The 15,845-nt window shown below is 35.9% G+C and overlaps 1 protein-coding gene across 1 annotated transcript in view; it reads right to left on the bottom strand.

Annotated features, from left to right (window-relative positions):
- Positions 1-15,845, bottom strand: part of LOC145672959 (uncharacterized) — a 56,225-nt gene that overhangs the window by 23,584 nt on the left and 16,796 nt on the right. The window contains exons 5-9 of the mRNA XM_081742223.1: positions 14,841-15,022; positions 11,698-11,893; positions 5,544-5,724; positions 1,887-2,057; positions 537-578 (exon numbers count right to left, since the gene is read on the bottom strand). Coding sequence (XP_081598349.1) covers positions 537-578; positions 1,887-2,057; positions 5,544-5,724; positions 11,698-11,893; positions 14,841-15,022 — 772 coding nt within the window. The remainder of the gene's footprint in view (positions 1-536; positions 579-1,886; positions 2,058-5,543; positions 5,725-11,697; positions 11,894-14,840; positions 15,023-15,845) is intronic.

Here is a 15,845-nt window from a genome sequence, read left to right as displayed (position 1 = left end):
AAAAAAAAAAAAAAAAAAAAAAGTGTGTTTGAACATTGATGGAAACTATGTCGAAAGATAGTTTAAGGTGTGCTTTTTCATGTAAAAATATATTTGGCTTGAACAAACCACTTTTTTTTTTCTTTCTTTCAAAATGGTACTTACCTTTCGGACACGCCACATATATACAGTAACTATTATTATCAACTAAAGAACAAGAACAAAGAAAGGTGAATAAAAACTTTCTGAAGATAATGTCTCTTGCGTTCGATTTCGAATCAGTACTTATTTGCTTCTATAGTATTGTATAAATACTTGAATGATACAGTTTTCAAATTCTGATATTATTGGATTGCATTTAAGTTTACTGTCTTGTTCAGCAGCGAGATTATATGATACGTGGGCCTACAGCTTAACGTGGAATCCGAACCACGTAAGCTCCCACCGGGAATTTTGGTATTATTGATACACACACATGTAATTTTTAAAACTGTCAGCGGAGAAATTATGGCAAATGTATTTCTACTGTAAGATACAAGACCGTCTTTAAAACTTACGTGTATCTACATCTTGTCCTGTCTTTTGCTGGAAATGTTGTTCTGAAACAAAAAAGGATTTCATATAAACACTTATTTTCTTTCTTCTTTTTCAAATATGAGCTTGTGCTCTCAATATTTCTCAACCAAAATTTATGCACATTTCTTAAATGTTTCTACTATATTTGTGGTAAGATGGCAAAACTTAATGTCATTTCTAAAACTTTTACACCACAAAATCTGACGGAATTTTAGCAAATGTTTCATTTATTTACACAAATTAATAGAGAATATCATTTTAATTTTTTTTTTTTTTTTTTATGAAACATACAAAAAGTGTACAACTCGATATTGACAAGAAAGAAAAAAGTGCTATTCACTAGATATACACGGTGTTTCAAAACAACATCGACGTTTGGGAGGTGATCCCTGACACCACGGCAAGACAAAAAGTATAGACCTATCTGGGTGTAGAAATCCGTCATTTCGGAGTTATAGGCTGCCAAAAACACGAACAAATTAACTTTTAAATGTCCATAGTTCCAATACTATGGTATCTACCGTAGGCGGGTCAAGACTTCACGTAGAACTAGTATGTGGCCCTTTCCAAATATCCAAGTTACAGAATCCTGAGGTACTTCCGCAACAATTTTTATAGAGGTAGTTGGTGAGTACTTCAAATTATATGCCTATAGCCAAACTCCCTCTATAAAAATTGTTGTCTGAGTACCTTAGGATTCTGAAACATGTATTTTTTGGATAGCACACATATTAGTTCTTAAGTGAAGTCTTGATCCGACTACGGTAGGTCTCACAGTTTTGGAGTTATGTACTTCTAAAGTTAATTTTTCATGTTTTCGGCAGCCTATAAATCCGAAATGACGAATTTCTGCACCCAAGTTGGTCTATACTTTTTGTCTTATCTTGGTGTCAGGAATCATCTCTCAAACGTTGTCGGTGTTGTTTTGAAACACCCTGTATATTAATATACAGTAAAACATCAATGCTTCAAGACGTACATAGATCTAACGTTTCTACAACCGTCATCACTCTCATTTTCAGTGGGATAAAGTACCGTCTCTTTATATCACGTGAAGTAGTATTTACAAGATAGCATTGTAAGATATATATAATTTACAAGCATCTTTTGCCTGACAAGGAAAATTTATAGGCAGCAATTCAAGATATATCAACACTATGTCTACAATGGAGGAAAATAATCAAAAGATGCAGTTTCGTAAGTAGCGTGATTTCTTAAAGAATGTGCACTGAGAATGATGAAATATGGTTATTGAAACTGAATTGTGATGTGGATGCTTTGGTAAGTACTTTTTGATTCTAGTACACACAACACTAAATAAGAATACATACCTAACACTGGTGTATGAAATTTCAGTAAATGCTGTCGAAGGCTTGATTTACTCAAATACTTGCTGTTACACTGCTCAACTGGACAATGATAGTAAATCTTTTCATTCGAGCTATTGTGCTTTTTCAGGTGAACATACAAGCTACTCTTCGCAATAAATTTGACGCCACAGTCTGGAATAAGAAGAAGGTTCATATATATACTTCAGATAACACCTATGTTATCTAATATAACATAGATATTATAACATATCGTTGATCCAATTCCAAAACCGCGAATGTGCTAACTTTGACTGAGTTATAAGCATTTTAATATTCAACTTACCACGACAATTCACTGTATAGACTTAGGTACATGTCTTAGGAGTTGAGAATAATTTCTAATATACTCATGTTTCACAAATGGGACTTTGGTATTGGAATTTGTGTGCCGCAAATAACATGAAACTGCACTTAGGTGAAAACTGCAAAATTTGCACATTCGCGGTTTTGGCATTGGACCGATGATATATATTATAACATGATAACATAATATATAAGCTTTAGATAACATTATGATTATGGATAATCTTTGTCACCAGGGCAGGATCTACGAAATATTACGCCCGGGGCAAAGACGTATCTCCAGGGTGGAAAAAATCATGATTTAAAAAAAAAAATCATTTTTGATGATTTTTTTTATTTAAATCGATTTTTTTGATTTAAATCAAATCTTTCTCCTCGTATAATACAAGTCGCGAATTAAAAAAAAAACATTAGGAATTAGTATTAAATGTTAATTATGCCATTTAAGTGAAAGTAATGGGGTTGAATTTTGAATTAATCCCCAATCGTTAACCTATATCGATCCCAAACAATGTTTCTTTAACAATTTTAAATTATGGCTTCTTTTTTTTGTGTAAATTATAGACTTTCAGTCAAGCATCATTCCTATTTATCCTAGGATCATGGTTCATACCTCCTTCTTTTCAGAATAGAACAGCCTTTAAAACAGCATTTTCCTTATCATGTCCCTGAAGGGAAAAATTTTGAGAGAAGTCGGGATTTTTGCTGATTTTTTTTTCAAATTTTGATCTCCTCTGGACTCAACGCACAGATCTCAAAATCAACTGGGAAATACTAAGTGTGTACTAAATGTGTGTACAAAATTTCAGGCTTCTATCTTGAATAGTAAGGGCGGAAAAAATATTTAACAATGAGCTAAGAACATCCCCACAATACCCCAGATGATCCGGATGTAATATAAAAATTTCCTCAGACATCCCTATTTATCCTAGAATCATGATTTGTACATTATTCTCTTCAGAATAGAACAGCCTTTCAGATGGTACCATTCATATGTGTCCATTTTAGGTGGGAAAATCGCGAAGAAAGCTATTTTTATTAAAAAATATTTTTTTTTTTTTTTTTTACATTTTTCCCCTCTGGACCCCCCTGTTTTCACACAGAGATCTGAAATCATCTGAAAAATACTAAGGATGAACTGAACGAGTGTGCAGAATTTGTCTTCTGAATGCAAAATGTAGGCCCGCCAAAAAATAATAAAAATAGGCACAACAGAAAATATCTTTTTTAAATTTATGACGTCATCACATCCTATGTCTTGACGCAGAGAGGCGTGAAAGCATATGTAACATGCTCTACAATGCCTTCGAGAAAACGAAGTAAAAAGCTTTATTGGTACCTTTTTAATCGAATAATGGAGACTTTACCCTAGCGTTAAGGAAAAAGTACAGCAACGCGCATCAAAGTGACACTTTTTTCCCACAAAAGTTACTGATATTTGGCAGGGGCATATTTTAAAGGAAATTGTAACTAGCTTGCGGTACGAAATACATAAATTTTGCCCAAAGTTATAAAATCACAAAAATTTCGAGAGGGAATAGGACACTTCTAAATACGCCCTATTATCTGGGAACAAATATATAGACGCGCACACAAAAGAATCTTCGTCTTAAATGTCGATGGTGATTTCCCCGTTGGAATAGTTAACGATTTACAATATAAACCCTATGTTACGAAGAGAAGAAAACAGGATTGCCCTGTTATCCGTTCAAAATGAATTTCCCCTAATCATCCTCTGCATGACACTTGTTTTCATACTATGCTGTACATACTGTATGTACATTTGAGTCTCATTGTATTATGATTATCATCTTCCATAATCGAAATAACAGAACAGAAACAGGACTTTACTTATTTTCACTTTAAATTATTTCGGAATTTGATTTAAATCAACGATTTTTATTAAAAAAATCAAGTGATTTAAATCGTGATTTAAATCAATCCACCCTGCGTATCTCTGCCCCCTTTCTTCCAATTGTGCATCGAAATGGCTTCCCGCTACATACACACAACCAGCTGAGCTCCTGGGCAAATGCCCCGAATTGAACCCCCCCCCTCCCCCCGCTCTGACCGTTTGTCACTACTACAGAGTGTCTACTTGAGTTGACTTGGATATTTCCAGTGTCTGCTAGAAAAATTACCAGTATACTATAGTGAACTCCCTGGCCGGCGAACGATGATTTCTGACAGCTCAGCTCGCGAGGACAACTGAGGAGTGCGGTGTTGCCATGTGCTTCTCGCGCAAGGGGAAAATCGTCTGCTTCCTCGTTGAGGGTGAGTGAAAGTTTGGCAATGTGCAGTGGTTACCATGGAGACGCGACAGGTTCTGAGCCCAAGGTTGGTTGACCTGCTGTCTTCTGCTGGCTCGCCGTGGCCTTGTGCAAAGCTGTCAGAAATCATCGTTCACCGGCCAGGGTATAACACGTAAAAGTACCCATGATAATAAAATTGTGGCAATACTTCAAATGACCACCGATTCCCTTCTTAAGCCTTAATATACCGTATATAACTTATTGAGGTGCCTTGAAATTTCTTCAAAGCATCATGTTCACAATATTCCGGTATTTTTACGCGTTAAAGAGCTTTAGTGTAAAAGTTTTATTTATATCACGAAACAAAATGAAACGTGTACACTAATAAAATCACGAAATGCTAATTACTTTTCAGTATTCTTCGTTAGGGACCTACACACCCAAATATTTCCTCTTTATGCATTAATGAACACTTCACACATTTTATTACTACAATCGATTCACTAAAATTATAACGATAAATGTAAGTTAGGCTATATGCATAACACAGCCAAATATGTACCTGAAGTGGAAATATATACATAAAAGCCAGTGATACATAAACAAAAAATATTTGGGAACAGAAGCATAAAGATAGGTGAAAACTGACTGCATGTTGATATGCTTGACATTATGAATAGTTCAAGACTGATATTATAGCTCAGCATAGGGAAGGAGCTCTGGTTTTGTTTCAGCGACAATGAACCTTCAGATTTCTTAAGCCATTTAGTCAGGTTTAGAATATGTGCAGAACAAGAGTTAAAATTATACATAGAAATTACTACATAAAACCTTAAAAAAAAAAAAAAAAAAAAAAATGTTGGTCTATAAGCGGAAATAGATGGCCAAAAAGAGGATGATATTTTATAGTAGGATTTAAAGGGAAGCTTGTAGTAAAATGTATAGTGCATTGGATTACAACAAGACTAAAAACACTGGTAGGCTTCTGTCAACAGTATGGAACCTGTAGCTACCTTAAACTATACAATTATTTGGAGACAAAGGAGGATAAGAAGGAACTTACTTTCCACAGGGCAGGTGAAATTTTTCACTCCAAGGTGAGAAAGTTGGTGTTCCTTCAAATGCTCTGAGCGTAGGAATGATTTCGTACAATCACCGAACGTACACTTATACTTTCTATCATTCGTATGTTTCTGGTGATGCCGCTTTAGCTTACTGGCACTAGAAAATGCCCACGTACATCCCTGAAAAAATAAAAAATAAAATAAATAAATAAATTATGTAAAACATTTCAAAGCGATTTCTAATTTTTGCTCTTAGTTTCAACATACTATTAACCGAAGAATCCATAATTTGTTACTTGCACTTAATTACCATATTTTTTTCACTAGTAATAGTAGAGCTTGATAAATCTTCACCTGATATTTGAAATTGTTACCTTTAAGTTTCATAGTTCTCTAGACGTTTACAAAGCCTTCGATCCTAAGTTAAATGCAGAGAAACATGTCTGAAGCAAGTATATAATAACAATAATGACTCATATTAGAACTAAAAATCCAACTTAGCAATATGTTTAGGGGTCAATCCATACGAAGTGGTCCAGAGGTGGTTGCTCGACCATCTCCGAAAATTATAAAAATTGGAGTGTGACGAACATTGTGTATAAGAAGGTCAATAACACTATTCACGTTGTCATATGTACAAGTGTTGCTGAATGGTGGCCTTCTTTATTGTCGGTGGAGTACAATTTTTTTTCTTCATTTCCAAGCTTTTACGAAAACTACAGCTGGTGAGGACGTACGTATCAGACGAACACCAAACAAAAACGAATGTTTAGAGGAGAGACTGAGGTACACGTAGAACATATACTTTTGCTTCTAAATAAATATGCATGGTTGTAAACTAATACATGAAATCTCTAGAAAAAAATACAGAAAAATACAATTTTAAAGGGTCTGTAATTTGGAATGGCATATAGTTGGGGGTTCTTTAGTTTTGTGCTGAATACTATTGCGTGTAAAGAGTCTGTAGAAATATCCACACCTATGATACTACTTGCACCATCGATTTATGGGGAGTCCGAAAGTTGAAGTTTGTGATTTTGAAGTCATGTTTAGGGCGTAATATCTCAGAAGGGCAAAGTGCTAAAAATTACTGCTTAGGCCACAAAGTAATTCTGTATGTAAATAAACTATTGCAAAAAAAAATCATGACTGATATTATATGGAGAAAAATGTGAGGACATTGTAAAAACGCGAAGAAAGCATGCGCGTGACAGTGGTCGTAGCCCGGAAAATTTTAAATATTTTGATAGGTTTCATGCTAGATCTCAAAAACTACGCATCATTCAGTAATTAGGTCCACTTTTGTTTGTGTTCAGTTGTGCAAAAGCTTGCGGATGGCGTTTCTTCCATCTTTCTAGCTCAATGATCATTGCCACATCTACAGAGTGGACAATTTATCTTGATCATCCGCTATAACAGACAAACAAAAGGATAGAGAAACGCGAAACTTTGCACGAAGCAAGTATAAGGAGGGAACATTTATGTATGTATTAAACTGAAAGACCCAACAAACAATGTTGCCAACCCAATAGAAAGTTATATTTTTCAAATGGCACTACGCTAGATTATTACATATTTCATATCAACATTTCAAACGTAAACTTACAATACACTTTTATTATTCAGTGTTTTGCGAACTAAGGATCTTGTAGTATCACAAACATTCAAAGTTCGGAAGTCTGTAACGCAAATACAGTATAACGGAGATGCATGAGATAATGCACATTGAAAGCCGTTATTTCGAAAAAATCCTGAGATAAGTATCATATCTAGTTACGCGTATGGTTTGTAATTAATGTGTAAAAATTACTTTGCCGTTTACAGCACTTCGATATCTCAAACTGTTCCGGAGATATGATAAACTGCTGAAGTTTGCAACACTGATTAAATCACGTAATTGCAAGAACTTATTGAAATTACAGCTACTAAAAGCTATTGCTGTAATGCTATAGAAGAGAAAGGAAACAACTATCATTTTAAATATTTTCCACAAATACGCTATTTTCAGCAGGATAGGATAGGATAGGTGTAACGCAACCTTGTGACACATTAACTTCCGTATCTGAGATTGGATTTCAATAATACTTTGCTAATACATTAAGTGCCTTAATACCATGGTAAAGTTCGACGATGGGTGAAGTGGGTGCAAGAGGTAGCTAATCCCCTTACAATACAGACGTGGCAATGATCATGGAACTAGAAAAATGAAACAAAGGCCACCCGTAGGCTTTTGCACAACTGAACACAAATAAAAGCGGACCTAGTTGCTGAACGATGCGTAGTTTTTGAGATCTAATATGAAACATATCAAAACATTTAAATTTCTCCGGGCTATGACCATCATCATACACGTGCTTTCTTCGCGTTTTTACCATGTCCTCACTTTTTTCTCCATGTAATATGTCATGATTTTCTTTTGCAATAGTTTATTCACATACAGAATTACTTTGTGACCTAAGCAGCAACTTTCAGCACTTTGCCCTCCTGAGATATTAGGCCCCAAAAATGGTATCAAAATCACAAACTGACACCTATAAATCGATGGTGCCAGCAGTATCATAGGTGTGGATATTTCTGCAGACCCTTCACATGCAATAGTATTCAGCACTCACTATATGCCATTCCAAATTGCAGACCTTTTAAAAGTGTAATTTTCTGTACTGTGATTTCATATATTGGTTTGCAACCATGCATATTTATTTGGAAGCAAGAGTGTATGTTCTACGTGTACCTCAGTCTCTTCTCTAAACATTCGTTTTTGTTTGGTGTTCGTCTGATTCATACATCCTCAGCAACTGTAGTTTTCGTTAACGCTTGCAAGTGCAAAAATTGGCACTCCACCGACAACAAAGATGGCCGCCATTCAGGAACACTTGTACATACGACAACGTGAATGATGTTATTGACCCTCCCACACACAAGGTTCATCACACGCCAATTTCTATAATTTTCGCAGATGGTCGAGCAACCATTTTCGCCATCTTTGGACCACTTCAGATGGATTGACCGTTAGGTAAGTTAGATAAGTGTCTTGGCACATTATAACAGACTACTTTAATAAAAATTATCTGAATAATATGACAACATTTGACTCATTTATGATTCTATGAAACTATTAAAAATCACTCTGGTGGCTGAAGCAAATTTAAAAACTTAAGACAGATGTAATTTTACAAGCTAATTCTGACTTTCTTAGATGAATTTAACATCTAATGTTTTGTTTTGCCCAGTAGAAGACCTACGAATCTGTCCGAGAGCCTGGTTTTTCAAGGAACTATAGACCTTAAAATAAGCCTTTAATAAATGTGTTCCGCGCATATAAATACAAATTGTATTATACAGGGTCTGGCAAAAAAGACCTCACGTATTTGGAGAGGGCGCTGTGTGAGTTGTGGTGGGGATATGGCAGCGGAGGGGGTATCGATTGATAGCGGTATACGTATCATTTTCAGAAGTCGCAATGGCATGTCGTGGTGAGCATCGTGCATTTGTTGTAGAGGAATATATTCGTAATGGTAGTTCTGTGATGGTTCTACTCAGCGGGCATTTCGAATTCGTTTCGGACTTGGCCGACATGATTCTGTTCCGGATAGAAAAAAACTATTGAAGTTTGGATATCAAAGTTTACAGCAACAGGTTCTGCGCTGAGAAACAAATTGCTTGGCCGACCTCGGACGGTCAAAACCCGGAAAATGTGACAGCATCCATCCAGCAATCTTCAAAGCATTCAGCGTCGGCCAGGCGATATTTTTTTCCTCAGTGCAGAACCTGTTGCTCTACAGTCTGATACCCACACTTATATCTGGAACAATCATGTCGGCCAAGTCCTAACCGAATGTGAATTTCTCGCTGAATAGTAATCACAGAATCACCGTTACGAATATACTACTCAACAAACGCACGATACTCAACGCGCCACGCCATTGCGACTACTGAAAATGGCACATATACCGTTATCGATCGATACCCTTTACGCCGCCATATCCCCACCACAACTCACACAGCGTCCTCTCCAAATACGAGAGGTCCTTTCGCCGGACTCTGTAGATAAATTAATTTGCTTATGTTGGGAAACTATGACTACCAACAAATCACATAACGTGATTCAACACGAGAGAAAACTTAAATAAAAACTTTACACAATCTGCGCGTAAAGCAACTTTGATTTTTCCGTTTGGTTACTTTTTCTTATTCAATGGTATACCAGGAGACATAGTAGCCCAGTGGTAAAGTGCTAACCTCTGGTGCGAGAAATCACCGCTGATTCTATATCAGATAATGTGAGTGTATAGTGGATATCATTATGTCCGTGGGTTCTCCAGCTTCTCCCCACATTCTCATTCCACCAACTTTTTCACAATCATTCAGTTACTTCGCGTGTCTCTTTTAGCCTACACGGAATAATCGATGCACGCTGAACTAAAAAAATCACTCTCACTCAAAATATATACTGATTTCATAAATAAAACCCGAAATATAATAAAGTCCAGCTCATATTTATTTATTAAAAAACATTAACTTACTCTTGAATTTGGATAAATTTCTCTTGAGATTAATTTGAATAGGTAACTCAATTTTCCGAATAAGCTGGAAGCTACAAAAAACATTTTATAGGTCTGACATTTGGGAACGGTGAATATTTTAAAACATTCTTACAGCATCATATGATGTTGGATTTTAAAGTTATGAAAGGTTTTGTAAATAGTTGTATGTTATAAATATTTCTATGATCCAAATATATTATTTTCAAGCTTTTAACAAGCTCTCATAAAGGTGACAACCAAGAAGATTAAAGAAAACAATTACTCTTCTTTTTAACATCTTGCGAAAAGCTCAAATTGACCAGTGTGAGAATTCTAGCACTCGAGGTTCTTCACAATTAAATTTGGCTGAGGGAAAACAACAGGTGAATGCTGAAATAATCTCAAGATAAAGCATTCAAAGTGCATGACCAGGGTTATAGGCTGTTCTATATGAGCTTGCTTTTCCTTTCTATCTATATTGAAAAATCAGGTAATCTAGATAGATAAAAATGATAGTTATTATGTTTGTTACTTAACTCTCGAACAATCCGACCGACCATGATCAATTTTCAATATAGATGAGATTCGGGCATGGATGGTTTGTATCATTTCACTTGAACGATACAAGTTAGGGGAAATATTTAAAAATGATAAAAATTACTGATATTACAGTCGAATCCACAGCTTTTGGGATCACTGAGAAGAACAGTGATACTTCCGATGCCGGTTAAATCCAAATTCAGCCCCGGAACTTGGGGCAGGGGGTTATATAAAAATGACCGACATTAACGTCGAATCCATAGTTTTCGGGGTCGCTGATATGAATGGTGATACTTCCGATGCCGTTTAAATTCCAAATTCAGCAATCATTAGTATTTTATGTCCAAAATGAAACGTATTCTCCTCGTGCGAAGAACAAGTATGTTGCTAGCAATAACTACAAATCAGATAAAGCAGTTCGACTTGCTCCTGAACGCACTTTACAAAAAAGGAAGAATGTATCTTTTTTCTTCTAAGAGTATCGCCATAATTAAAGTTGGTCACCTATTGTCACACCAGGATATCTACTGACTTTTATTTTCAAAATTCCAGTATATTTCCAGTATATTCAGTGTAACTATCAGCAAACTTTCAGTACCTAACACAATCATTTTTTAAAAGTTCTTTAGGAATAATCACGCTCCTGATGATTTCGGTTTCTAATTGTTTTACCATCAAAAGAATACTTTATTTCTAAAATGTAGTTAGCCTTGATTTTTAAAAATACAAATGATTTCTTAACATTTTTAAAAGTTTCCCAACTCCCCTTACAGCCCTCCACTGCACTTATTGCTTTGGAAAAATTTACAAGCTCAATGGAAACAAAATTGTTTCTAAGACTATTAAAATAATTGCAAATGTATATATATTGTTGACAAATTAAAAGTTTCGTGATTTTTCCAGTATGTGGATCAAAATTCCAGTATTTCCAGTATCAAAATTAAATTCAAGTATTTCCAGTATCAGTAGACAGCCTGCACACCAAATACTCGGAACCCCAACCCGAAACCACCTGCACCAGAGGTCTGCGTGTTACCAACTAGACCACTCATGAATACTACTACTCTTTATAACAATAACGTCTACGAACCTCATATGTGCAAACATACGGTTTATCACCCGTGTGTATCCGAAAATGAGTTCGTAATCGGCAAGGCTTATCAAACAGTTTTCCACAACCTTCCCACTGACATTTCAACTCCTCCTCTTTATACTGGTGACTGCGTTGATGGGAATGAAGAGTATTTGGAGAATAATAGCGCTTTCCACAAGACACATAGGGACACCTGAAAAACAGCATAGAAAAAAAAAAATGGTTTAATTTCATATTTCAATATAACGACCACAGAATAGATAATCACTGTAGCTTTCGCACAAGTGAAAACGATGGAGCAATACATATCCTAAGTACTTTAGTGTTAAATATTGTGTTCATTATATGACTAATTTCGAACAAACAGGAGTGAAGATGCACGGGATTGAAATTTTTACCTTTTTCAAAAGGTTTTATTTCGAAAAATTACTTAGGTAAGTAAACAACCAACCATGTAGATAATTTTCAATAGACATAAAGAAAATAATGCCGTTTACATCAATTTGATAACTCAAACCGTTCCGGGGATATAAAAAACATAGGTACAGATTGCTATACTGCTCAAAATGACTTTTTTGTGAGAATTTTTAAACTAAATGTGCTTTACTTTGTTTCTACAATAATAGTAATTACAATCAGTTTTCGGAATTATGAGGGCGACGTAGCTGTAGTAGTGCTTTTACCTCTGGTGCATAGGGTCCTTGGTTCGAGCCAGCTCGTGCAAAGTGAGCTTTATGGTGGACAAACACCGTGTACTGAGTTTCTTCGGAGTTCTCCCATCTCCTCCTACTTTTTCATTCCAACATTTCATTTATTTCTGATCATCACCGTCTTCTTTAGCCTAGCCGGCTTAAAGTAGGTGTAGCTGGATATCTAGGATCAATATTAAGAGACGAAACCCATATTTACGAAGAAATGAAAGCAGGGAATAAACGTCGATTGAAAACAGGGAATTCGTGTTATTATTCAGTTCAAAATTTTTGTCATCGCGAATTCTGTCGAGAAATTTGAAGTTTAAAATATTTAAAATTATAATCATGCATGCTGTCCTGTATGATTGCGAAATAGGGTCGCTTACTCTGAGGGAAGAACGTAGACTTAAAGTATTTGAGAACAATATCCTGAGACGATTACTCGGACCCAAGAGGAACGGGAATGGGCAATGGCGGAAACTTCGTAACAGAGAACTGCATAATTTGGGTCATCAAGTCTAGGAAGCTCAAATCGGCAGGTCATGTAGTCAGAATGGAAGAAAACAGGAACGCTTTCAAAGTTTTACCTGGAAGTCCAATCGGAAAACTACCATTAGGAAGACCTAGGTGCAGATGGGAGGACAATATTAACATGGATCTCGCAGAAACAGAAATACGGAGTTGAAACTGAATCAGTTGGCTACGGACAGAAGTCAGTGGAATGCTTTCGTGAAGGCGCCATTGAACCTCCAGGTTCCATAGGCCATAGTTAGTTACTAGGTGTAGATGGGAGCACCTGTTTATCATAGACGGCGCTAGTATTTCATGTCTCGAGTCATTTGAATGTTAAGTGGGTAAAATGGCAGGTGTGTTGGCTGATTATACGCGTGTCGAACACCGGGCTGAGAAGTGTAAGGAAATGGTAACTGTTTACGGCTACAAATGTTTCTCCAGGAAAGCCATTTACAACTTGCAATATTTCAACATTTCAAGCATGACCGAACCGGCATTATTGACAGTAATTGTCCCATAAGATTTCAGTGACGCTATCCTGAGGAAAGCTGAAGACATTATCTCGGGTTAGTCGACGATATGGCTTTACAACTGAATATTTATACAAAGTATGTTCACGATGGTTCCCCGTCACCTCACTGACGAACACAAAGAAATCAGAATGGCCCTATTATTACAACATCTCATGAAGTGCGCAAAAGAGGATAGTGGGTTTCTGAACCATCTCACTGTGACGAAATCAAAAGGGAACTTCTTATGTTCATTCATGAATTCACATCCTTTTTTCTCAACTCAACCATAGGTTGTTGGTCAACATGGAATTTTTTTTTCTCTCCCTTGACAGAGCTGTTTTATGCTTTGATAAGGTCTCTTCTTCGTAACTGCATAAAGGTCTTCTCTCCTTGGTCTTCCTCTTCCTGGTTTTTCTTCTGCCTTTCCCTCTATCAACACTGTGATCCAATCGGAGTGCCGAATTAGGTGGCCAGGCATTGTTTTCTTCTTTTTCCTATTATCTTCATGATCTGTCGTCCTTCATTAGCTTCCTTTAGTACGTCTTCATTCCTTTTCCTTTCGGTTCATGACATGTGCAGCATTCTGCGCCAACACCACATTTCAAATACTTCCAGCTTGGATATTTCAGCTTTTCTCAATGTCCACGTCTCTGATTCGTAAGCGTCACGCACCATACCAAGGTATTTATAAACGTTTATATTTCGAACGTCCAACGAAACTTTTTTTGATGTTCGCAGTTCTCTTTTCCAATTAAATGCTTGTTTAGCCTGCGCTATTCTTGAACTTACATCTTTTCTACTTTTTCCGTCCGAGGATATTAGATTTCCTAAATAGGGGAACGTCTCAACGTCTTCGATTTTCTCTCCTAGCCACAGGAAGTTTGCCCCTTCCTGTGGTGCACTTTATCACTTTGGATTTCTTAACGGTAATTTTTGTCATTAGGGAAAAAAAATAAAAAATAAAACTACTATATATAACTGACACCTAAGACAACTCTTAAATTCTTTCCATTAGTTCATTATGCAATTTGAAGTAACAAGGAAATGAAAATTTTATTTTTTCACGAAAGGTTTTATTTCGAGAAAATGCTTAAGTGTCTCATCCACTAACGTAAATGCATTTCAAAAGATATAAAGATTATAATATGGTTTGCAGTAATATATTTCAAACCGTTCCGAGGATACGAGAAACATGAACAGAGATTACTATATTGCTTAAATTGACGTATTACGGAAAAATATCGACTGCCTACATTGGTAGTTGTAATTAGAGCACGTTCTCGCAATTTCATAAATTAATTCAATTGATTCATAAATAATTTTTTGGTGTTATAATTTGAACATTTTTTCTTATTCTATTCATACTTTGAGAAACGTTGCAAATAATTAATAGAATAAAACTCCCAATATATAAAATACTCACTTGTACGGCGCATTGTAGTCATCGTGGCCTTTCATGTGAATTTCCAGGCGTCTTTTTGTCTGAAAACGTGCACCACAAGTCTCGACAGGGCATACGTTGTTGGCAGGTCGGTCGTGTAGCTTCTGGTGAGTATTTAGATTATACACTGTTGTAAAACGGCGACCACAACCTTCAACTGTACACTAAAACGGAAAATAAAAATATATTACCACTAAAAAAATTTGGGAGTAATGTTCTCATTCATAGGCACATGTTCCTAAATATTTGTATATTTCACTATTACTTATCTCTTTGACGACCAAGCATGAAAATATAACTTAAAAAAAGATTGAAGTGTGATCTAATACAGACTTACAGACTATTCCTAAATAGAAAATATTACTTAATTAAGATGGTACTTAAAGACTATTACTATACAGAAAATATTAATTTTTCGGTATTATTTTTGTATGAGGTTTCTCTTACTGGTCTAGGTAAGAGTTAGCTGTATTTCTGTACAACAGATGGCAACAGTAATCAGTGCTGTAACTTGGTTTCACCGTGTAACAAGTGGAAAACAGGGGATCAAAAAAGAGAGTGAAAAACATGGTTTCATTGAGTGACATTGAGATACAACGCGTTAACATACTTGAAATACGAAATCTGTCAATATGGTTGTTTGATTCGAATCGCAACATTCATTTTCACCACTAAGGAAATGTGAAAAGGAACCTCCAGTTTGCAATTCAAATGCGGGGTTAATATCTGTACGCTAGCATTGAGCTGGGTAGTTGGGAGATCAGAGCTTCTTTTCAGCACCGAGGTTATACAGGGTGCTTACTGGAATTCGGAATTCCCAATTCGTAACTTTTTTCTTGAGGGGGGGAGGGCGGGACTTATTTAATTTCGTGACACAAAAAATACCGAAAAATTCGACAATTATACTACATTTAATTTATATACTTCAAAGACAACATTCCTATGATCTGAAAGAGATTTCTGAACTAGAAATATCTTACTTATTTT

The sequence above is a fragment of the Thermobia domestica genome, chromosome 16, assembly GCF_964235325.1.
Source record: "Thermobia domestica chromosome 16, izTheDome1.hap1.1, whole genome shotgun sequence".
Taxonomy (NCBI): domain Eukaryota; kingdom Metazoa; phylum Arthropoda; class Insecta; order Zygentoma; family Lepismatidae; genus Thermobia; species Thermobia domestica.
The sequence above is the reverse complement of the archived record's forward strand: the minus strand, read 5'-3'. Positions and strand labels throughout refer to the sequence as shown.